General features: G+C 43.8%; 1 protein-coding gene across 1 annotated transcript; it reads left to right on the top strand.

Moving 5' to 3' along the window:
* Positions 1-18,492: 18,492 nt before the first annotated feature.
* On the top strand, positions 18,493-25,434 carry LOC307086842 (thyrotropin receptor-like; the record flags this gene model as incomplete). The annotated part of the gene is made up of 7 exons (XM_079752190.1): positions 18,493-18,617; positions 19,093-19,167; positions 19,550-19,624; positions 20,552-20,620; positions 21,013-21,201; positions 21,484-22,498; positions 25,294-25,434. 7 exons carry the CDS (start codon positions 18,493-18,495, stop codon positions 25,432-25,434), a joined length of 1,689 nt encoding a protein of 562 aa, XP_079608316.1.
* Positions 25,435-26,682: the final 1,248 nt, after the last annotated feature.

The raw sequence follows: 26,682 nt of genomic DNA, 5'->3' as shown, positions 1-26,682 counted from the left end.
CCTGTGACCGATCTTAACCAGCTCAACACTGGCCCTAGAACACCCTCAGGTTTGACCTGTGACCGATCTTAACCAGCTCAACACTGGCCCTAGAACACCCTCAGGTTTGACCTGTGACCGATCTAAACCAGCTCAACACTGGCCCTAGAACACACTTAGGTTTGACCTGTGACCGATCTAACGGGTGGGACCGATCTAATGGGTGGGATGGGTGCAACTAAAGTTGCACCCATCCCACCCATTAGATCCACCCATTAGACCCAATGTGGTATGGGTGCAACTAAAGTTGCACCCATACCACATTATGTAACTAATACCGATTCCGAGAAACACCTCTTTGAATCGGCCGATACTACTACTACACAAGTTTTTTTTTCTATCAATAAAAAGCAGAAAATTAAGATAGCCCATTTCCAAACATTGTAAAATACTAATAAAGTCAATTGATACATACAATATGGCTAAACCGACTGAAATAAATATAATATTTATTGCACACACACATACAAATAACAATTGTAGCTGCTAAATTAAATGATATATACTTACATATTTTACATAAGTAGAGTATGTTATTAGTATTTGTTTGTTTCAGTATTTATGTGAAGTCTCTTTGTTATCTTAATCATTGTGAGCTGATTATTTTCAGGGTTTGTGTGTGTGATATATGCGCTGTGTCATTTGAGTTATTGTTGCTTCTTTGCATGACGTAGAGGCATTTTATGCCTTTGGGAAAAAAAAATATGGCAGGTAAAGAAAGAGCTCTATGGAGTTCGGATTGGACTAGTTAATGAAAGGAGCTATTATGGATAATACCATGCATAGACGATAAGGATATGTTCTCGGTCCTCTACCTCTATTGTGATCACTAAGCTTAGGATAACAAATAATGACATGCTCATTTATGTATTCAGTGTTTATATAGAATAAATTGTTCAACACTTTTGCCGGCACGATTCTGGATTGGTCTTAAAAACTCAGACGTCTGCGTGTGCATTCACATGCCAGTAATCACACAGAGGCATAAGGTTACGCCAGGAATGAAATACATCTCTTTAGACATTTCCTTAATGTTAATGCAAAAGTCCCAATTCTCAAGTCTGAGTCGAGTCTCAAGTCTTTTGAAGTCAAGGCTCAAGTCACTGTGTGTGAGACTTGTGCGAGTCACACTGTTTGGTAATCACTGTGTGTGTGACTCAAGTGTGACTCGAGTCAAAATCGCAAACTCAAGTCCCCTCTCTGCCAGACATAGATGCCAAAGCACATAAAACATGAGCTTGCAGATTCATCTGGTTCTCAAGCTAGCATGAAATCAATGTCAGAATACCAAAATGGTATCGCTCCCACGGAGCTCATCCTGTAGGCTGCTGCAGTGGAGGAATCAATCTTTATATCCCAAATCCTTTTAAGTGAACTTATTCTCCACAAGGGAAGTCACACGCCCACTCCCATTTCTTATTCTTCCCCCATCCCATCATTTCGAGTTCCTTTCGCTTTTCGACAAGTTTGTTGCCTGACATGTACAGCGTTCGCTTCTATATTGCCTCTGAGAAATCTCAGTTTGGAGGACCCCGTAGCCCGACCACTTGGCTCTACCCCTCAAACAAGAAGTGGGAAACCCTACCCCTAACGCGGGGGGGGGGGGGGAAATCGTGCAAATAGCGCACCCTAGTATAATAATAAACATTGGATAGATTGACTTCCATTTGTCAAAGTATAATATTTATTCTTAAGTTCCAATGTCCAGTTTTGTGTTATCAAAAGACATAAAAATGTCTTGTGGCATCGCTCCACTAGAATTCCCTCCCTCAGTCCTGCGGTTGGAAGTGTCATTGTCTATTATCTGATCATCACTGGGTGGATGTCAAGCAAAATGTCAAGTTAAATGTGTTTGTGAAGCCATTCACCACAGGAACAGTCTCGAAAGACTTGACCCACATTACAACGTTGTCCATTGAACATTCTTTCCAACTCTCCGTCATTGTACTGCCCGATACCAAACAATACATGTACCGACCACTTGGTTGGCCTGCCAGATATTTGTCGTATTTATTCTTATTTTATTTGTTTGTTTGATTGAGCAGTAGAACAACTGTGCTGCTGGTGAATTCCTAAATAGGGAAGTTCATATTTTATCTGCCTTTTTTTCTTCTTCAAAATGAACCAGCCTTTTGTGGGCAGTGATATAGTGAGACTTGCCAGGTGGGTATAGTTGTGAACTAAACATGAGATGAAATGTTGACAAAGGGTGAAATCAGACATCAATAGAGTGAAACGGAACACCTCCCACCTTCCCTGTGGCCTGGTGTCACACTCGGTCACTACACCCTCACTCATTGAAAGGTTCGAGTTATTGAATTGAAAGCCTCCTTACGTTTCTTCATTGATATTCAAGAATTGAATAATGCCTATGATTAAGTTAATTGATTCGTTCTTGCAGTTATCCAGTTCAATTGTTTTTGTATATCCCCGAATCAAAGGTGCAGTCCCTAGCCCTAGCCACTCAAAGGAAAAGCTCCTGATGAACTAGGAGTGGATTGGCTGCCTTAATAGACTAAATAAGACTAATTATAAATGTAATACAACAAGCAACACAATTTAAGTGTGTGTGTGTGTGTGTGTGTAACACGCACACACACACATACACACACACACACACACACAAAAGCACACAAAAGTGTGCTATATATTGTATATATTGTACTCAAAGAAAATAAAGCGCCTGCAAAAATCTAGGCTGGGCGCTTAATGGCTTCATAGCTTCTGGCGAAGGCTGTGACCTTTGGACATTCACTACGGTGCATGTGCACACAGACCAAATTATTTTAAAGAAAGATAAACAGTGAGTCAGACGGTCAAATATCCATTGATGCAAGACTGACCTGGATGGTTCCCTATCAAAGGGGTGTGTGTGTGAGTGTGGGTGTTTGTAGATTTTGTAAGTGTGTGCATGTGTGCATGTGCGTGCGTGTGTGTGTTTGTCTATGTGTATGTTTGTGAATTGGTGAGTGTGTGTGTGTGTGTGTGTGTGTGTGTGTGTGTGTTATTGAGGAGGAAGGGGCGGGATTGGTACATTTGAATAAGGAGATGAAGACAGCAGGATGATGATTATTTTTGTTTCTCTGTGGAACACCACAGTCTTGCATTCTCACATTCACCAGTTCCTGATTTTAAAAACCAGGATGACGCTATGGAAACCACACTCACTCTCACAATCTCACAACCTCACATGAAGGGCTGTTTTAAACCCTCCAGACACAGACACACACACACACACACACACACACACACACACACACACACACACACACACACACACACACACAACGCCCACACACTCACACACACCTACACATACACACACACACATACACACACAAACACACACACACACACACACATACACACACACACAAACCAACGCCCACACACTCACACACCTACACATACACACATACACACACATACACACACAAACACACACACACACACACACACACACACACACACACACACACACACACACACACACACACACACAGAACACCAGCAGTTAAGTCAACCTTCACCTTCTTCTCTCCTCTCCCTCTTCAGGATGACCTCAATGACCCCCAGAAAGATGATGGCTCTTTTAACACAAATCTACTTTAACAAGGATAAGTTCATACATTGGGACATTCAGTGTCCATCATTGAGCAGGTAGATGTGCATTGATCAGGGACGGGTGACCCATGGGAGCATAACATTGGTTGATTATTGTGGTCAGGCTGTTGCCACATATGGCTTGGTTCAGTTGGGCAGAGCGTTGTTGTTGATGTTGTTTGGGTCAGGAGCCAATTATTGATCAATTTGGTCGAGTATCATTTAGGTCTCAACTTTCTAGAAAGATCTATTCTGACATTTCCAGGAATGTTCAGATTCAGGTTGACAACATTACAAAGGCCAAATGAGCATATCGGTTCTTCTTAGTTTAAATCCTTAGCCTCACTAGGGCAGGTGCTGATTGCTCAGATGTATCCGGTCGCCTCATGTACCTCCTTAGATATTCCTAGAGAGTTCTGTTGGCACATGAACACCTCTCCGTGCTTCTGTGGTCCAACCCTCGTCGATGCTTTAGTGGGTGAAGCCTAGAGTACATGGAGCCAGAATGCCAGTTGTTATTTGCATTTTTTTGTAGAATCATATTGTTTAACAGATTAAAGAGTAGGGAGAATGAATGAAGCAGGTTGGTATTTCTTTGGGGAGCAGAGGGGACACGGTTTCATCCCCCCTACCCCCTAACCCTAACCCTACCCCCCAACCCTAACCCTAACCCTAACCCTAACCCTACCCTAACCCTAACCCTGGGTGCTTATTACAATGGCCTCACACAAATGTTGAATCTAGATAGATGTTGAATTCAATAACTGCCGTTATTGAATAAGATATTTATTTACATTTCTTTCAGAGATCAAAGATCATCAGATGATGTATTTCATCTCAATTAAGAATTATTCAGCTATTGAAAAATGAAAAAATAAAATACAACTTTTCAGCACTAGTTTACTTTAGTAAAAAAAAGTATATTCATTAATATATGTAATGTACAACATGTCAAATGTATAACTAATATTTATACATTATATAATAGTATAAGTAAATGTAATTTATGAAGTACACATATTATTGTAAAATATTAAAATATGAATAATCTATTGTATATCTTTTAATGGTTGGATATTAAGCTTTTGGGAAAATCTCTGAACTTATTTGCAGTCTAACGATACAATCTGTGAAACAATGCCAATAATATCATGAGCATGGCTTGAAGTGGGTCATTGAGTAAGAGTTGATCACAGCCAGCCGGCCGGCACCGAGGGAAGCTGTGGACTACTGAAGCCTTTATCTATTGGTTAATGTGCTGGTGAGAACTGGACAGGCTTGTCTGTAGACAGAAAATTAGGCCATTTCATTGAACAAATATTGGGTCATCGTTACAGAAACTCACGACAGTGGAAATATTGTTTCTCCACGCATTAATTAATATTACCAAACGTCCTTGTTCTGCCACACACAGGCAGGGCGATGGGATGTTTGTGTCTTTGACCTTACTACACTCTTTACTTGTAAAGTCATCGTTTTCTCAGGTTTATGTTTTGTTAAGTCGCACTGAATACAATTGTTTCAGACAGGGTTACTAGCCAATAAAAATCAGGAAACATTTAAAATATTCGTAGCAACATAACAAATATACACCAAATATATAATATACATAGCCTATGTATAATAATATATATATATATATTTATATATTATAAAATACACACAAATTATTCCTAAATATGTGCTTGCAATCAAAAGTAATATAAACTACATTTAAATGACTTAATATTCTACAAAAATCACCTGTTCTGATAATATATATATGTATATCTATATATGTATAGATAAAGATATAGATATACTATAAAGTGCATCATCCATTCAGTCTAAGTAATTTATTCATGCCAAACTAATTATTAGTATTGTGTCCTTTCTGTGAAATGTTACATTTTTTAACTGGATGGTTTTGTGAGATTGTCCCTTACTTCAGACAGCACACAACCTTTCAATTAATGGGATGACTTTGTCTTGGTCTTTTCACATAAATGTGTGTGTGTGTGTGTGTGTGTGTGTTGGTGTTGGTGTTGGTGTTGGTGTTTGCGTATGTTTGTGTATGTGCTGGTATTTCTCCAGTTGGTGGTGTTTCTCCTGCTGGTGTTGCTCCTGGTGGTGTTTCTCCTGCTGGTGTTTCTCCTGCTGGTGTTTCTCCTGCTGGTATTTCTCCAGTTGGTGGAGTTTCTCCTGGTGGTGTTTCTCCTGGTGGTGTTTCTCCTGCTGGTGCTTCTCCTGGTGGTGTTTCTCCTGCTGGTGTTTCTCCTGCTGGTGTTTCTCCTGCTGGTATTTCTCCAGTTGGTGGAGTTTCTCCTGGTGGTGTTTCTCCTGGTGGTGTTTCTCCTGCTGGGGTTTCTCCTGCTGGTGCTTCTCCTGGTGGTGTTTCTCCTGCTGGTGTTTCTCCTGTTGGTGTTTCTCCTTCTGGTGTTTCTCCTGCTGGTGCTTCTCCTGGTGGTGTTTCTCCTGTTGGTGTTTCTCCTTCTGGTGTTTCTCCTTCTGGTGTTTTTCCTGCTGGTGCTTCTCCTGGTGGTGTTTCTCCTGCTGGTGTTCTCAGTGGTTAGGTCAGCTTAGCTCAGGAGGTTGAGCAGTTGTCTTGTAACCGAAAGGTTGCTAGTTCGATCCCCAGCTGAGTGTTGATGTGTCCCTGAGCAAGACTCCTAACCCTAATGCATGGTCCCTGCCGTCGGTGCTCAATGTGTGTATCAACCAATGTAAGTCGCTTTGGGAAAAAGCGTCTGCTAAATGCCCTAATTGTTTCTCCTGGTGGTGGTGTTTTTCCGGGTGGTGTTTCTCCTTGCAGTGGAGTTTCTCCAGATGGTGTTTCTTACCCGCTACCTCTATTGTGATCCCCTGGGGGTGTTTCTCCTGGTGCTGGTGTTTGTCCTTGCGGTGGTGTTTTTCCGGGCGGTGGTGTATTTCCCGGGTGGTGTTTTCCCGGCGAAGCTGTTTGTTTCCACATGAGTGGCTTTAAGTGTGCCATGCATAACGTTATGTAACGACAGCTGGAGGTGACAGAGGTTGTCTGGTCTGTGTTTGACTATCGACTGGCGGCTTGCGACATAATTTCAAGCCCAGCCGAAAACAATATATACGTGTTTAAGATAGCTTGTTTGGCTGGCTTTGGAAATGATGCACAGCTATCCTGATACACACACATGCGCACATGTATACACACACACAAACACAGACATACATACACACACACACACACACACACACACACACACACAAAAAACGAAATAACTGGCAATAACTGGCTTTTCCAACATTTTGATGAAAAGAGTGACACTTTAGAGAGAGACAGACAGACAGACAGACAGACAGACAGACAGACAGACAGACAGACAGGGTATGAGTTGGGATCAAAGTCTGCACTTTTCCAGACAATGTTACCAGAAGCCATCATAAGCGACACCAGACAGTCTGACACAGCCCAGCATCAGACTGACAGCACTGCTAGTGAATTCATTGCCTTGTTGAAGTCGATGGAAAGATTTAAAGGAAGTCTAATAACTTCTCTTGTTTAATATAAGTTTTATATTTATTGTTATTATATTTACGAACCCTTATATTAGTATTCATATTCTGAATCATCAAACGTTGTTACACTTTCAAGTCAAGGTTTAATGAAAAATGTCCACATCTATTGTGACAGTGACCAGAAGCAGACAGCTAAACTCTAAAAGCTAACTTGACTGTAAAAAGTCAAAAATGTAGATTTGGACCTTATACATTTCCGATTAAAAGATAAAGCATCTTTGGCGGAGGAAGAGTTGACAGGACAGATGTATTTCAATTCTCCACGCTAGCTTTACAATGAAGTGCTGTGCTGGAGACCACAACGTTACCCAGCTGCTGCTGGGAGCCAAACATATTAAGATGCAATGTATGAAAGGTTCAAGGCTTGTTGCTATATATATCTTGCTAGCTGTAATGTTTGCTATGTTAAAATGACTCCATCATTACGTGTCTAGTCAGATGAACTAAGGATTCATACGTAAGCTGTCTTCTCGGCTGGGGTTGGTTTTGTATTTCCTACTCCTGTCTTCAGAATGTCCTTTCTGATTCTTCTCTATGTGCTTCCATACGCTGTTTCGATGAAGAGTGGACGTAGTTGTTGCCAATGACGACTGCAGGTTGCCATTCATCTCCCATTTGAATTTTCTAACTCTCCACGTTGAAGGTCAGGTCGATTCTTTGTCGGTCTCGGTATCTTTTCTGTCGTCCCTCTTTCAGTTGATTCTTCTCCCAGGTATCAGCAGCTTGTTGAAGTTTATCTTTGACACCCTTTTAGCAGTTGTTCTGGTGAGGAACCATCTAGTGGTGTGTTTCGGTATGAGCGTAAGGCACTTTTGCTGCACTGAGCTTTCTTGAATAGATCCTTTGAAGTTTGAACAGTTAGTTCGGGCCATCTGTTCAACTATGCATAACCTTGGCATGAAGTGATGTGTTGGAATTCCCATTCACTTGTAAACTGGCTGAATTCTGCACTGGCAAATTGTGGTCCATTGTCTGATACCACTTAAACTGGCTTGCCATGCCTGGCTTGGTTCTTCTTGTCTGACGATCTCACCACAATGTTTTCTTTGAGCGTGATGAGAACCTTGCAGGGTGGATGTATCACTGGGGGAGTGTTCGGGTCTCTGTATGAGTTGATTTGGTGTTAAACACCCAATTCCAGGAAACAGATCATTCAAGTCTTCCAAAATGTCTTTTCACCATGCCTAATTTATTTCTATCAGTTTCAAGCCCTGATTCTTTGGCATCACAGTCAATGAAAACAGTCAGTCAGGAACCTATCCATCTGTACTCTATGAGCCCTAACACGTTCCCATGACCATGAAAGTGAATCCATTGTTACTTTCGAGCCTGTGTCTGAAGTCACTTTGTCACCATCGAGCTGTGTCTGAGCTGACTCCATCGTTACATCCAGCTGTGTCTGAGCTGACTCCATCGTTACATCCAGCTGTGTCTGAGCTGACTCCATCGTTACATCCAGCTGTGTCTGAGCTGACTCCATCGTTACATCCAGCTGTGTCTGAGCTGACTCCATCGTTACATCCAGCTGTGCCTCAGTGTGTCTTCATCTCCTGACCCCAGGTCCTCCTGGTTGGTGTGTGGTGTTGCTCCCGGTGGCTGGAGCCCCCGGTGGAGCTTGGCAGGCTGTAGGGCCTTGGACAGGAAACAGGGAAAGGAGATCCACATCCAAAACATTATCCTTAAGTCTGGCACATTTTTTCTAACCTTTGACCCTCATGTTATTTTACCTCCTTAAGACAGTGAAGACAAAATAAAATATTGTCCTTTAAATGAACTTGCAACAACTCAAGTCAAGTGTCATATGTTGCTCTCTGTTGATTTACAGACCTTATAAAACATTGGAACACCCTCGGGGACTGAGCAAAGGAACCATATTGAACCGTTGAATGGAGGCTTCTTAGCAACAACTAGACCACATTATATATACTACGATATACATGTACAACTTCTACATGTACTAATTAAAAACGTAAATTGCCTACATGTGGGAAAGTTGCATGTGCGCTTCAGGAACCTTTGGAGGTTTAGGTTCAACGTAAGGTTGCAGTCAAATGTCTTTTGCTTAGGAAGGTGCATTACTGAGAGTGAGCGTGAGCAACCATTCTCAATGTGACAGCTATTAATAAATGATTATTAAAATAATTAATTAAACTCCAACCTTTTTTTTCCACTGGGTTGCTTCTACAGCCTGCATGAAGCAAAAGGATAAGACGCACGACCACAGTATCTACGAGGCGCTTTCAGGAGTCCATCTTGGAACGCTGTCGTTTCATCAGGCAGACCCAATCACATTAGGACGTCGCCTGGCCTCTTAGCACCGGGACAACAACACTTAAATGAATATACAACTCGCTGTAGTTTCATCAGGCAGACCCAATCACATTAGGACGTCGCCTGGCCACCGGGATTGTCTTTTATTCTTTAAGCCTTTATGAATTTTCCCCTGGAAAATTCAGCGCGCTTTCCCCATCAGAAATCCCACCTTAGGAAAGTGAGGGCACATTTAGCAACGTATTTCAATTCGGTCAACTTAATTGAATGGTAATAATACAAAACAACAACACTTAAATGAGTATACAACTCAAATAACATGAATCAGTCGTAGATAATAGTAATAATATTCAGTCGACGATGAAACAATAAAACACACAATTATTCGTAAGCACATATACAAAAAAATAAAAAAAATCCTTTAAATGAAATGTTTTAATTTCAATAGAACATAAACAATCTATTTGGGAGTTTTCCCTGTCGTCCCTTCCTGAGGGACGACAGGGGCCCAAGATACATTTTAGTGTTTGCCCACGACTACGTCATCGGATGCACATTGCATTTAATTCAAATGCAATCAACCTAAAATGGGGAAAATGGATCAGTATAAAGACTTCTTATCAACATATGAGACTGGTGAATGAGTATGAATATTCTCTACTCTGTCCTACATATCAGTACAAGATATGAACTATCTTGTGGCGGCTGCACCATTCATCCATGTTAATGTCCCTGTGTAAATGGGCTGTTGCCTTTTAAACATATAACATTATCATAATATAAAGTCTTGTTATTAGTATATTCAGTTCACCTGCACTCAAACCCTCTCCTGATCTTGGACCACAGTGCGTCTATAAAAGTTGCAGGAGAAAAAAAGTTACAATGATAATAATCTAATATTTGATACTACTGCATCTCTCATTGCATTATATGATTTACAGGCAGTTCTCATAAATCTCATAAAAAGATTTCATAAAAAGTTGTGTATGCAAAACCACTTTGTTGGTAGTAGATGTAAATACAAAATTGTTAGTGAAAGCAACTCATTTTATATTCCCAAGGGGAATTATAATCAGGCACCCCAATCAGAGCAATAAAATGTGTGATGTAACCCTGAGCTGAAATTCAACTTTGACCAAATCCTGTCGCAATTACCAAACTTTGCCAAACCAATCCTTCTTATCAAGAAACGCTTTCAGTGCAGTTGTTTGTTCTTCTTATAGAGAGAACATCCTGTCCAGTTGGTTTTAAACTGTCACAAAGTGGATTCAACAGATCGGTCACGTCCAAGGCAGCCATCTTCGTCGTTTACGAAAAGGCATCTAAGTGCTAACGTATCGAACCTGCCAGATATGAACGGATGTGATCAGCCAGGGCCAGGTTGTCTGGAGACCTGGCCTATTGGGGGGGGCGGGGGCAGACCATCTGCCAGAGCCAATAAAACATGAGCTCCCAGAGTCTACAGGTTCTCAGTCTGGGGTGACCGGGACGTGCTACTCAAATGTTCTTATCAATATCAGATGACATGGTGTCCTTCTCACACAACCATGTGCAAACAGCCATCTCCCATGTTTATATTACATTGGAATGAGGAAATATTATCTAATAAATATTACACAACCCGGAAAGGGTGTTTTAGCCATTTATTCTCACCAGCAATATCTTTGTATGGTGTGAGTGTGATTATGCATACTTAATTTGAATGTATAATATCTACTTTTGTTTCAGTTGAAATCACTCCTTTATGGTCTACTCTCAATGTTCAAGGCCATTGACCATAGTCCTCTGCTGTTGGACTGACCTTTGTGCCGTGTTACACACTTTAACATCCATGGACAGGTTTATTTAGTAGGATAATGTGTCCTATTAGTGTGGATGTATGTGTGGGAGAGCGAGAGAGAGAGAGGGTGTGCGAGTGTGCGTGTGTGTGTGTGTGTGTGTTTGTGTTGTGTTTGTGTTGTGTTTGTGTTCGCTCCCGTGGGCGATAACCCAAAGGTTGTTATAAATAAAGTTGATATTGGATCCGACCGGGCATCGTGCCAGCCTGTCTCGTCTGGAAAAAAAGTGCAAACATGGCACCTACAAGTGTGTGTACACGTGTACACACACGTGTGTGTGTGTGTGTGTGTGTGTGTGTGTGTGTGTGTGTATGTAAACAATGTTTTTCTCAAACTACAATCTTGTTTACTCAATTCTAAGCAACTTCTACTAAGATGATCCTGAGGTTTACTTCGACCAAAGAACATATGGGTTTACTGGCAAAATGACAAATATGAATGTATGCATATGGACAAAGGACCTCAATACAGAGGTCACATGACCTCTACGGCTCCATGCGGTGACAACCATTCAGTGTGTCAACAGAGTCTCTGAATGATGTGAATGCAGTACGGGGAGAAGGTGACGGTAAAGTGGGCGGCAGTGTGACCATCGGACACACGGCCAACCGGGAACCAGTTCCATCTGGTTCCTGCAGTAGCTGATCCCTCCCCCTTCCTTTACTAAATCAGCTATACCTACTGCAGAGTGTAATTATTTTAATTTAATCTTTTTAGGTTATTTATATATATATATATATATATATATATATATATAATACTCTGATTGCTCTGGTTATTAATCATTTAATGATCAAATATGATCTACTATCACTATGTCATTTTCTGAAATGTGAATGTGTTTTAATTGTCTTTTGAAGAGCGAAAGAGACCTGGTACTCGATGGAGCTGCCGTCCAAACCAGAGGTTATATATCCCGACTTGTCCCTGGAGATGGCGATATGTTCCCAGGCCCATCTGACTGTCCAACAGAAGGGTTTGTCTCGGGGGTTCTCACCAGCCAACCCCCATGACGACTGCCTGGTCTTCAGTCCATTCACACAGATAGGACCCACCGGGAGCCTTCCAGTCAGAAGGGTTCTGCCCCGTCATGATGGTTACATAACACAGCGTCCTTATTGGACAGTTCTCCACTATGAGGCCGTTCTCGGTGTTGGGCCGGCCTCGGTGGGAGGCCTGGGGTGCCGATAGCTCTGCTCTTCAGTACACCAAGGTGTTGCCAGCTCGTCTTGCCTGGACATGCCTCTCGAGGAGAAGCTAATGTACCCAGGCAGCTCCAGCCGTCACCGATTGTATCCGTGACTTTGTCTCTGTCTGACCTTTTGAAGGCGTCTGATGGCCTGTCATTCAGGGTGTGCCCTTACCTTACACCTTAATTCAGCTGTCTATTCACCAACCCTGGAATCCCAGGACCAAAGCAAGAACTGAAACGTAAGCACGATCGATTGCCAATGTCGATTGTGTTTATGTGGGCATTGTGCCAGCCCACTATCCTACCCGATAAAACCTCACACTGCAGTGGAAACATTTAATGAAATGCTTTATCTAGCATCTTATCGTTGTCTTTGTACCTTGACCTGGAGCCTTGGTGCATAGTTGCAGCAGATGGAAAGTATATTGCTTTACATTTGATATGTTGGCTCCATATCAATTTGTGTATGTAGTTGCTTTGTATTGGTGCAGTTTGAACAAACTAGCATTCATTTAGAGCTTCCACAACTATCCCTTACAAGAATCATAATTCCCAACAACAAAATATAAATTATCAAAACTTTCTACAATAAGTCTCCATTCTGAAATGGTGTTGCCTTCCTATATCCGTGTTCTGCCTGTGTCTGTCTTCTGTTTGCATTCCGTCTGTCCCTCCATGGGGTTCGGTCCCCTGTCAGACAGACCCATCGATTTACACATCTGGCTCGCCGAATTACCAGGAATCGTACCGCTTGTGGGGCGGAGCCGGGGGAGGGGTCCAGAGGGGGCGGAGCCAGGGACAGGCCAAACAGAGATGGTTGGGGGGGGGGGGGGGGGGGGATAGTGAACACCTATCCTCTTCCACTCCGGGCGACCCGGCTGTGGACCAGTATTAATTAGGATTAGCATCAGATCAAGAATGGTGGATTAGAACTGGATTAGAATGGTTACAACTGATTTGTCAGTATGCCCTAATCCGTTTTCCACACAAACATGGAATAATTCTGTTTGCTACCTTCATTGAAGGAAACAGTCACTTGATTCTGCATGGAGAAACCCAACAGGTTAGGGTGAGGGTGAGGGACACATTCCAACGGGACACATTCCCTCATTTCCTCATTCCCTCACCGCTTCAATGATAAATGACAAGGCGGGCGTGATGGTTGACAGAGATCAGGACCCACATCACTGTCCATGGGGGCGTGCTGTCTGAATCAAGGTCACCCTGGTAATCAGATTAGATGCAGGGGATGTGTTCTAACCCTGATATGACAGGGAAGGGTGGGAGCCGGCATGACCGAACACACCTCATCCAAATGCACATTGAAGCAAGAATAAACAACATAAACACACAACTAAAGTCAGGAATAAACGTTAAATAATTAAACTAAAGAATATCCACAGAAACGTTCATGAAACATACATAGTTGAGCGTCCGTGCTATCTGTAAGTATTCCTTTACCACCATTCAGCCCATCCTGCTGGTTGAGAAGCTGCTGCATCAGTTCAAATTGGAGGCCAACCTTGTGGATATTAGACTTCCTCACTTATAGATCCCAGCGAGTTAGAGTAAATGGTCACCTTTCTGACATGGCCCTCACATCAACTGGCTCTCCGCAGGAGTGTGTTCTCTACATTCTGTACACCAATGACTGTCGCTCTGTGACTGATGACCGACACATTGTGAAGTTTGCTGATGATACGGTTAGTGTCAGCTTACTGAACAATGAGGAAACTTCACACGGTCCGATAATCAACCACTTTGCAACATGGTGTCAGGATGCTTCTCTTGAACTCAATGCCTCAAAGACTAAGGACATGTGTATTGACTTTAGGCGTAATGTCATTAACAAGGTAAACACTAGTGTAAATGGTCAGGAAATAGAGGTTGTTAAAGAGTACAAATACTTAGGATCCATAATTGATGACAAGTTGTGTTTTGAGCAAAATACCAGCTTGCTTTGCAAGAAAGGCCGGCAGCGCCTGTATTGCCTTAGGAAGCCGGCCGAGTTTAATGTGGACAAGACCCTGATGACCCTTTTCTATCGGTCCTTTGTTGAGTCAGTTGTCACCTTCTCCTTAATCTGCTGGTATAGGTCTATCACCGTAAAACAAAAAAACTCCCTTTCCAAGTTAATTAAGGTGAGCAGCGGTATCACAGGTTCTGAGCAGAAAGGCCTGGAGGAACTTTATAGAAGCAGATGCTAAAAAGGGTTGGATCTATCCTGCCAAATAGTTCTCACCCCCTACAGGCTGAATTTCAGATGTTTTAAACACTTTAAACTCCCACGACTCAAAACCAACAGATATAAACACTCTTTTGTTCCCACAGCCACTCTACTTCTAAATTATAAAAAGAACCGTAGATAACTCCCCCCCCAACTCACACGTTTGGATATGCTGAGCCTCTGCCTTTCTATATATATATATATACATATATATATATATGTATATATATATATATATATGTATATATATAGTATTTGTGTATTATTATTATTTTTATATATTTATTGACTACTATTTATTGATTGTATAGTGTTTTTTATTGTGTGTGTGTGACTTCGATTTGTATACTATCTACTGCACAACAAATTGCCCCATTGGGGGACAATAAAGTATTTTGAATTTGAACTTTTTGTAAAGTGTAAAGCGAGTACCAAGAAAAGTGCTGTAAAAAACCCGATATTTTATTATTACTATTATTATTATTATTATTATTATTATTATTATTATTATTATTATTATTATTATTATTATTATTATCAATCCGGGGACATTGCACATATAATTAAAACATTACAATATGACCAACGAATATTGCAATGTGACAATAGAAAATAAAGTTTGTTGAACAATTAGTCCAATTATCCTCAATTTAGAAGAATTGTAGTTAAATGATGTGGTATTTTAACAATATAGTAAGACATGAGAACCTGTGGTGAGGTGTTCATGGGATGCTTCTTGTGGTCATGTGTTGGGTAACCGCTATACAGCAGGGCATCAGAACGGTACAAACACCAAAAGAAGAAGACCATAATCACGGTTATGAAAAAATAACATTACATTGTATTCGGTTGAGCTCTTTGTTAGAGGCACTTATCTGTGCTTAACCAAACAAGGAAGTGATGTAGGTTTGGTTCAGAAGGCCTTCGGTGTTATGACGCATAGTCATAGATAGTGTTTCAATGTCGTTCACCTTGTTCTCTACACAAGGAATTCCAATCCAGCAATTACTATTAAGTTGGTTGCATTTGGTAAATAGGTTTGCTTATGTCTTGTGGGTTGGTTTGGGAAAATGGCCATTTGAATGCATTGAGCCATCAACACCCTGGCCCTGAAATATAGTGTTATGTCATTATGTATTTATTACCTTTTATCACAGACTGTGGGGAAATGACCTCCTACTGTAGCTTTCTTTCTGATATCATGAAAATGCCACATTTGTCCGAGGGGGTTTTCATGCTACTGCATGAAAAACGTAGACAAAATAGCCATGATGTGGTATAGTGGTGAATAGCTGAGATCCGGTAGACTTTAGTCATGTATTGGGTGCCTATTCACAATTCACATACCTATTTTTGTTAAAACGAGACCTGTTCCAATGTCTTCAGTTGAATTGGTCTCCTTAGGGTATAGTATATAATATATATACTTGGGGTATGATATCGAGACATAGGGTATACGATGTCTAGACATAGCTCTGGTTGGTAGCGCGCTCTAGTGGAGGTTTTGTTTATAGCGTTTAATGAGGGCACTTATTTTTAGCTTCTCGACTTCTCTGAAGTCTCTGAAAACCGACCCTTCAGAATTTGTGATGTGTTTTTCGTGAAGATGCTGTAGTTCAAGCACCATTATCTGAACGTAATTAGTTGAAAATGTCATTGCAATTTAAAAAAAGAAGAAAAAAAAGAAGTGAGGCACAGGTAAGGTAAATCATAACGCTAGTTAGCCCAAGATGGTACTCAGTACACTTTATCCAAATATTGAGATGCCCTAGCGGTTGTGTTTATCTCAGACGGTTCTAATGTACAGGTTAATTTCCTGTTGAGTTAGACTCTACCCTGGCTCCCTCCTCGCTGCTGGCCCCAAAAGCACCGACGTCAATGCAGCATCATGTCTCGACCACCTCTGAGCCATCTTTGAGAGCATTAAAGGTCCCATGGCATGGAAATGTGACTTTATGAGGTTTTCTAACATTAATATGAGTTCCCCTAGCCTGCCTATGGTCCCCCAGTAGTTAGAAATGGCGTTAGGTGTAAAACGAGCACCAGCCCCTCTTGGTCTGCCTTTGGAAAAACAAATCTCAGACGCCCCGTATGTCGTCATACGGGGACATGTCACCTCCCCTTCCTCTGCCTTGCCCAATGAGCTACGGCCGTGCGAGCACCGTGTGTGTGTGTGTGTGTGTGTGTGTGTGTGTGTGTGTGTGTGTGTGTGTGTGTGTGTGTGTGTGTGTGTGTGTGTGTGTGTGTGTGTGTGTGTGTGTGTGTGTGTGTGTGTGTGTGAATACGCACACCGTAATGCAAGTGTTGCATTACTGCAGAAAGTTTTGACGGCCGCCACCGCGGGGCACCACCGCCGCTGGCCGCTTGTCTCCAGCGGGGCTCCGGCTGGAGACAAGCGGGCAACAATCCCTTTCTCCTCCATGTCGCGGTTCAGTCTACTTCAGATTGACGTGGACGTGGAAGAACCAGAGACGCAGTCGTTTGAGATTCATAATATTGTGGCGACCACAGGTGTAGGCACTCATTCGCCTACACCTGTGCAAGGGATTGTGGGGGGTTCATTTATCCTGGGGGTTTGGAGCCTTTCGGGGACAGTGTGGTTGCTGGGTTGAGTGGGGTTAATGGGAGCGGGTAGTTCATTAGTTGTGTGTTGTTGAGTGTTGACATGTTGTGTGCATTGTTGCCGCCACTGTCACCGAGAGTGACGTGTTCGTTTACTGGGTGCGCTGGTTTCCATGTTTGTGGTTGGTCGTTAATAAAGGCAGTCCGTAGTCGTGTCGTGTCGTGTCGTGTCGTGTCGTGTCGTGTCGTGTCGTGTCGTGTCGTGTCGTGTCGTGTCGTGTCGTGTCTGGGGCACGGAACTGCATCATTGGTTGAACCTGGGCTCCCGTCTCGTCCTTCCCGTGCTGCTCGCCACAATATCGTCTGGAGGCGCACACAGCTTTTGGCCATGATAATATATATTATATGATATAGATATCTATGTATAATATATTATTTAGATTTAGAGCTCCAGGACTCCCGCCGGAATGTTCTAGAATATTTACAGAACACGGCCGAAGGCTGTGTGCGCCTCGCCATTGCGATACATCCACTGTAAACAGAGCGCATGGTACCGTGGCCGCAAGCTGCTCAGGGCCACACCCCCACCCTCCTCCTTGACCCGCCTCTAAATACGGCACGTTGGTGGAGAGCTCATTGTGGGACTTGAACGTCTTCAAATACTGTATTAAGGGCCCCTAACACCTATATATAAGCATCCATAAAGTAACATGCCACGGGACCTTTAACTGAAACACCACCACCATTATCGAATGATATTTGAACACCAACCCCAACCGTATCCTAAAACACCTGCCTATAGAAACCTTATAAAACATAACCCCCATTACCCCTCCCACTCACCAAACCCCTCCCACTAACCCCTCCCACTCACCAAACCCCTCCCACTCATCAAACCCCTGACCCCATGACGTAAAACATGCACCCCTCACACTCATCTCAGTAGCAGTTTATTTTGAGCCCTATAATTTTAATATAATTTATAAAAAAAATACACGATTATCTTTTGAGAAATATAAAAGCGATCTACAAGTATTCTATTTTATGTATGACACAAGACGAACAGAAAGAGGGACCTTTGAGAAAGAGAGGGGGGGGCGGGGTCGACGCTCGCGCCCACTCCTCTCACCACAACGTGCACTTGTTGCGCTGCCTTACTGCCGGTCAATGCGGGGTCGAAACGAACGCTGAAGATGCTCTATTTAGCTCGAATTATCGTCTTCGTAACGATGGTCGACGCAACGCTTCACCTGGAGTATTGCCCTCTCTACTGCGAGTGCGACTGGACGTCCTGGAGCGTCTCCTGCTCCGACCTCCAGCTGCTGCCCGCGTTCCATCCGCGCACCGCGGAGGTGTAAGTGACCAAACGGGACATTTTGGAATCTACGTTTGTTTTTAAATATGATGCCTATAGGCGTGTAAAAAACATTCCTTATTTAGTATTAATACAATTGAAAATATGAAAATGAGGTAACATGATGTTTATTATTTTGCGTTTAAGATGGCTTGAAGGAACACGTCTGTCCTCAATCCCACAGGAGACCTTTTCCAAGTTGGTCAACATTTCCCACATGTAAGGATGTTATCAAATATTTATTTGTCTGTGTTAAATGCGACTGTAATTTCTCCTGAATATCTACATTTATGTTTCTGTAGCCTAATATTTTTCCCATGTTTCATGTGCCTCTCCGTGCATTATTTTCTATCTTGATGATTTATAATATAATGTATTCAATATATAAAAAAAATCATTAAGCTTGCATGATTAGCTATTACCGGCATATACAGTATATTCATGCGTGCTTGCGTGTGTATGTGTGGTTTTTCAGCTACATCTCTGAGGATAAAACTTTAAGAGGCCTTGATCGGCACTCCTTCTATAACCATCCCAGGATGAGCCACATGTGAGCACAACCTCTCTCAGACCGGACTTCTAGGCTCCAAGCTTCACCCTGGCTCGTCCTACTTTGCCTTGTTGCTATACGATAAATACATTGACATGACTTCAAATATATACTGGATAGATCTAGAAAAGCTAAAAACATCTAGAAGGCATGCTGCATGGAAAAGTGAGAATTCATTTTAGAAGGCATAAAGCTGACCAATTATGTGTGTGTGTGTGTCTGTGTGTCTGTCTTACTGTCTGTCGTGTTCTGTTGGCATGCATGGGTGTCTGTTTGTTTGTGTGTGTGTGTGTTTGCATGCATTGGTGTGTGTGTGTGTGTGTGCGTGTGTGTGTGTCTGTGTGGGTCTGAATGTTTGTGTGTGTGTGTCTCCATTTTGCAGAGAACTACGAAGCCTCAGAAAACTGTTCTCCATCCACCCAGAGGCATTCAAGGACCTTCCTCAGCTGCAGTATCTGTAAGGACCCAACATTCTGTTGATTAGAACATAAACCGTCCATCCAACATAACACAAAACAAACTGCTTAAGCCATGTCCTGGTGATCTGCTTTCATTTGGACTCATATGTTTGTCTATTTTACAGCGGCATACTTAACACAGGTCTCAGCTTCTTCCCTGCCCTTAAACTCATCCTATCAGTGCAAGCGGAGTTTGTTTTGTATGGAAAGCATTCAACTGCACACTGTACACATTTAATGTTCAATTTTTGATGCTCAGGTGTCGTGTTGACCTTATCTCTATCTTTTCTTCCAGGGAGATTGTGGATAATACTTTATTAGAAGTGATACCTGCTAATGCTTTTAATGGATTATCTGAGAATTATTTAACAATGTAAGTACACTTTCAGCCATTTCCCTGTCTTTTGCTTCTAGTATAGCATTTTAATTAGCTTACTCTCAATAAAGAAAAACTTAATTCTTTAAATAAAGGTCAATAGAAATATCCCCCGTTTTCTATATTTTCGGTGGGATGGTTCAGTTTCAATGTGAACGCATCACTAGTTGGGGTTATTGATATACATTTCAAGAATCAACACTTCAGTCAAATGCCCCCTGGAAGCCTTGAAGTGTATCCGAAAGCTAAAAGCAAACCCCATGGATATCACCCATTCAAGCAATTGCATAGAGCCGCAAGAGCAACTGCAAAACATGTGTTTTCAGTCGCAGGTGGTTTGAGTCAAGTTGTTTTTAAACTGATTTCAAATACCTATTATGGGATTCAGTGATACTTTGACAACACCATCTATCCATACATTTTCATAGTCAACCATAATTTCTTACTAAAATATCACTAATAATAATTATAATCAATAATGTATGGATTACTTGAATTGTTTTGTTTAAAGAGTTGTAACACTTTTCCATCTTCTTTTGTCTCGTATTAGCATGTTGAATGGTAACGGCCTGCGGAGCATTCAGCCGTTTGCCTTCAACGAGAGCCGCCTGGAGGAAGTGTAGGCCCTTCACCATGTGGCCCTTTAGTGGGCACGTACAGCACGTTAACAAATGACAGAAATATTGGAATGGGGGACTCACTCTTTTCTGATTTCTATTTGTTTAGGTATCTCAACAGGAATGTGGATTTGGAAACAGTTGACGCTTTGGCCTTTTCTGGAGTCATTCACGGTCCAACACTTCTGTAAGATGCTGAAATATATTGTGTGTTTGAACATAAACATGTTTACTACTACAAGAAACTCAAGAATGTTAGTGCAGCATGCAATTTGTTTCCCCAATGCCTACCACAAAAAAAGTTCAATGTGTTCCATTGAACTCAAACAACCTCCAGGAACAATCTCAGTATTGTCTCCTTCTGAAGTGAACTTGCCTCTGTATGGATCCTCAGAGACCTTTCAGAGACCAGGGTGACCACTTTACCCTCAATGGGACTGGGAGCCGTGGAGAAATTCCAAGCTAAAAACACTTGGGGCCTCAAGCAACTGCCCCCCCTTGCAGCGTTTCTGCATCTCCAGAGTGCTGAGCTGACCTTCCCGAGCCACTGCTGCGGCCTCTGGAAGCTGAAGCGTTGGAGAGGGTGAGTCAGAAAGAAGCTCTGCCCCTCACACTCACAGTACTGACTGGATATCTTCAATATTGAATTTTTTACCAGAAAAAAGCTCCAGTAGCTCTTTCTACTAGAGGTCAGAATCAAGTATTGAACAAACCATAAATATTAGGATTTCTTGTCTATACTTTTACGAAATAAGCACTTAACGGCCTCTTACCCTCACTGTTAATATCAAAGACAAACAGAAGAAGTAATTTGCAACCTGACGAAGACTCTGGGACCGAGGTCTCCCCAGGGGGGATCCCCCAGGCGCTTTGGGAGACACACCATCACCCAGCAGGAGGAGTTTCTGCACAACAGCAGTCTCCAGACCTTTGCAAACCCTTACCACCACTTCCTCTGCCGCGACCGCTTCCGTCCGCCCGCGCTGTGGCCCAACGAGGGTCCGTACCTCGTGGACCTGCCCACCGAGCCGCCGGAGGAGGCCTTCGACTACGCGCTGTGCAGTGACCCGCTCGCCCACCAGAGGGCGGTGGCCTGTGTGCCCGAGCCGGACGCGCTGAACCCCTGCGAGGACGTGATGAGCCAGGGCTTCCTCCGGGTGGCGGTGTGGGCCGTCAGCCTGCTGGCCATCCTGGCCAACCTGCTGGTCCTGGTGGTCCTGCTCACCAGCCACCGCCGGCTCTCCATCACACGCTTCCTCATCTGCCACCTGGCCTTCGCCGACTTCTGCATGGGCGTGTACCTGCTGCTCATCGCCGCGGTGGACATCTACACGCGCTCCCACTACTACAAGCACGCCATCGCCTGGCAGACCGGGGCCGGCTGCCAGCTGGCGGGCACGCTGTCCATCTTCTCCTGCGAGCTGTCGGTCTACACGCTCACCGCCATCACGCTGCAGCGCTGGCACGCCATCTACTTCGCCATGAGCCCCGAGCGCAGGCTGCGGCTCCGCCATGCCGCCGCCGCCATGCTGGGCGGCTGGCTGCTGTGTCTGACGCTGGCGCTGCTGCCGCTGGTCGGCGTCAGCAGCTACCAGCGGGTGAGCATCTGCCTCCCCATGGACGTGGAGACGGCCGCGGCCCGCGTCTACGTGGTCCTGGTGCTGACCTTCAACATCCTGGCCTTCGCTGTGGTGGTCGCCTGCTACCTGCACATCTACTGCATGGTGCACAACCCCCTTCACCAGTCAAGCCGCCACGACGCCAGCATGGCCCAGCGCATGGCCGTGCTCATCTTCACCAACTTCCTGTGCGTGGCGCCCATCTCCTTCTATGGGCTGTCGGCGCTCCACCGGCCGCTCATCACCATCACTGACTCCAAGGTGAGTTAGTGATAGTGATGTCTGTGATCAGACCATCACTGACTCCAAGGTGAGTTAGTGATAGTGATGTCTGTGATCAGACCATCACTGACTCAAGGTGAGTTAGTGATAGTGATGTCTGTGATCAGACATCACTGACTCCAAGGTGAGTTAGTGATAGTGATGTCTGTGATCAGACCATCACTGACTCCAAGGTGAGTTAGTGATAGTGATGTCTGTGATCAGACCATCACTGACTCCAAGGTGAGTTAGTGATAGTGATGTCTGTGATCAGACCATCACTGACTCAAGGTGAGTTAGTGATAGTGATGTCTGTGATCAGACCATCACTGACTCAAGGTGAGTTAGTGATAGTGATGTCTGTGATCAGACCATCACTGACTCCAAGGTGAGTTAGTGATAGTGATGTCTGTGATCAGACCATCACTGACTCCAAGGTGAGTTAGTGATAGTGATGTCTGTGATCAGACCATCACTGACTCAAGGTGAGTTAGTGATAGTGATGTCTGTGATCAGACCATCACTGACTCCAAGGTGAGTTAGTGATAGTGATGTCTGTGATCAGACCATCACTGACTCAAGGTGAGTTAGTGATAGTGATGTCTGTGATCAGACCATCACTGACTCAAGGTGAGTTAGTGATAGTGATGTCTGTGATCAGACCATCACTGACTCCAAGGTGAGTTAGTGATAGTGATGTCTGTGATCAGACCATCACTGACTCCAAGGTGAGTTAGTGATAGTGATGTCTGTGATCAGACCATCACTGACTCCAAGGTGAGTTAGTGATAGTGATGTCTGTGATCAGACATCACTGACTCCAAGGTGAGTTAGTGATAGTGATGTCTGTGATCAGACCATCACTGACCCAAGGTGAGTTAGTGATAGTGATGTCTGTGATCAGACCATCGGAGCGTCTCCACTGGATTCTCAGTGGAAATGGTCTTCCTTGTACCGTTGTTGGGGTGGCGAGTCATTTAGTTACTCATAGTCATATACTTAGTCATATTGCCTAATTACTTTGGTAATTTATGTTTTAATGAGGCCAGGAGGGATGCAATAACCAGTATACCATAATAACCATAATAATCAGTGAAGATATGCCCTGATTGGACAGAACTATGCCGGGAGTGGTCTAAATCCAAATTGCCTCATACAAAGGCAAGGGCCGTCAACTCAAAACTGATATTTTCACAGCACATTTCCCTCAATGATAGCTGAAGGATGGCTATTCAATTTTTAGCAAATTGCAAAGAAATAATAGCTCTTAAATCACCTTTAATCCTTTCTTAAATAGGCGGACAGGTTTCACCTCGTAACTCTGTCAGAGTTCACCATGCTAATGTTGGGTTCACCATGCTAATGTCAGGGTACACCATGCTAACCCCAGGGTTCACCATGCTAATGTCAGGGTACATCATGCTAACCCCAGGGTTCACCATGCTAATGTCAGGGTTCACCATGCTAACGTCAGGGTACACCATGCTAACCCCAGGGTTCACCATGCTAATGTCAGGGTTCACCATGCTAACCCTGTCCATGCTAACCTTGTCCATGCTAACCCTGTCCATGCTAACTCCTGTCCATGCTAACCCTGTCCATGCTAACTCCTGTCCATGCTAACCCTGTCCATGCTAACCCTGTCCATGCTCACTCCTATCCATGCTAACCTTGTCCATGTTAACCCTGTCCATGCTAACCCTGTCCATGCTAACTCCTGTCCATGCTAACCCTGTCCATGCTAACCCTGTCCATGCTCACCCTGTCCATGCTAACCTTGTCCATGTTAACCCTGTCCATGCTAACCCTGTCCATGCTAACCCTGTCCATGCTAACCCTGTCCATGTTAACCCTGTCCATGCTAACCCTGTCCATGTTAACCCTGTCCATGTTAACCCTGTCCATGCTAACCCTGTCCATGCTAACCCTGTCCATGTTAACCCTGTCCATGTTAACCCTGTCCATGCTAACCCTGTCCATGCTAACCCTGTCCATGCTAACCCTGTCCATGCTCACCTTGTCCATGCTAACCTTGTCCATGTTAACCCTGTCCATGCTCACCCTGTCCATGCTAACCCTGTCCATGTTAACCCTGTCCATGCTAACCCTGTCCATGCTAACCCTGTCCATGCTAACCCTGTCCATGTTAACCCTGTCCATGCTAACCCTGTCCATGCTAACCCTGTCCATGCTAACCCTGTCCATGCTAACCCTGTCCATGCTCACCTTGTCCATGCTAACCCTGTCCATGTTAACCCTGTCCATGCTAACCCTGTCCATGCTAACCCTGTCCATGTTAACCCTGTCCATGTTAACCCTGTCCATGCTAACCCTGTCCATGTTAACCCTGTCCATGCTAACCCTGTCCATGTTAACCCTGTCCATGCTCACCTTGTCCATGCTAACCTTGTCCATGTTAACCCTGTCCATGCTAACCCTGTCCATGTTAACCCTGTCCATGCTAACCTTGTCCATGTTAACCCTGTCCATGCTAACCCTGTCCATGTTAACCCTGTCCATGCTAACCCTGTCCATGTTAACCCTGTCCATGCTAACCCTGTCCATGCTAACCCTGTCCATGCTAACCCTGTCCATGTTAACCCTGTCCATGCTAACCCTGTCCATGCTAACCCTGTCCATGCTAACCCTGTCCATGCTAACCCTGTCCATGCTCACTCCTATCCATGCTAACCTTGTCCATGTTAACCCTGTCCATGCTAACCCTGTCCATGCTAACCCTGTCCATGCTAACCCTGTCCATGCTAACCCTGTCCATGCTAACCTTGGTCCCCCAGGTGCTGCTGGTTTTGTTCTTCCCTCTGAACTCCTGCACTCAGCCCTTCCTGTACGCCCTGCTAACCCGGGCCTTCCAGTGGGACGCCGCGGCCATGCTGAGCCGGATCGGGCTGTGGAGGCCGCAGGCACCGCTCTGCTGAAGCCCCCCCTACACTTCTGTCTCTACAGGGGAGCGTACCTATGTTCCCCGGCTCCTATGTTCCCCGGGTCCTATGTTCCCCGGCTCCTATGTTCCCCCCTTTGTGTGTGACCGGGGACCATAGACCCTGTGAGCAAATCTTTTTTTCGTAGGATGGTAGGGGCAAGTACCCCGTTTTTCACCCCTGATTCGCCTGTGATCGGTTAGAATGGCTCTCCTCCGATTGGTTATGGTTAGGGTTAGGGTGAGGGTTAACCCTCACCCTAACCCTAACCCTAACCCTAACCATAACCCTAAACCTGACCCTTACCCTTTGCACCCGGGGAACATAGGACCTGGGGAACATAGGGATGACCCCCTATACAGTAGTGTACTTCTTGTTCCACCTACAGTAACTACTGTCTCTACAGGACACTATCTCACCTACAGTAACTACTGTCTCTACAGGACACTATCTCACCTACAGTAACTACTGTCTCTACAGGACACTATCTCACCTACAGTAACTACTGTCTCTACAGGACACAATCTGACCTACAGTAACTAGTGTATCTACAGGATACAATCTCAGCTACTGTAACTACTGTCTCCAAAGGACACTATCATACAGTAACTACTGTATCTCACCTACAGTAACCACTGTCAACAGGACACTATCTCACCTACAGTAACTACTGTCTCTACAGGACACTATCATACAGTAACTACTGTATCTCAGCTACATTAACTACTGCCTCTACAGGACACTATCTCACCTACAGTAACTACTGTCTCTACAGGACACAATCTCAGCTACAGTAACTACTGTCTCCAAAGGACACTATCATACAGTAACTACTGTATCTCACCTACAGTAACTACTGTCAACAGGACACTATCTCACCTAGAGTAACAACTGTATCTCACCTACAGTAACTACTATGTCACTATCTCTAATATAGGAGTTAATATATCATCCCAATACTCTTCCATCTTGGAATTGTAATTTGCTTGAAGGACAACTGAGTTGTGCCTCTGTCCCCGAAGTGAATACTAGAAGGATTCTGTCTTGTAGTCGGATGGAATCTCTTTAAGTTAGCAGAGGTAATCATTTGATTGAAAGCAATTATATATCCAATTATACATCTTATCCATCTTGTGATCTGTGTACATCTGTGAGATTTAGCCAGATGGAGAGATTTTTTATATATACAGGCATTTTAGCCTTTGGATTAGTATGGTTGGTGCAGTTTTTAATCAGAAAATGTTT

The sequence above is a fragment of the Pollachius pollachius genome (genome assembly GCF_949987615.1).
Source record: "Pollachius pollachius genome assembly, chromosome: 15".
NCBI classification, from domain to species: Eukaryota; Metazoa; Chordata; class Actinopteri; order Gadiformes; family Gadidae; genus Pollachius; species Pollachius pollachius.
The sequence above is the reverse complement of the archived record's forward strand: the minus strand, read 5'-3'. Positions and strand labels throughout refer to the sequence as shown.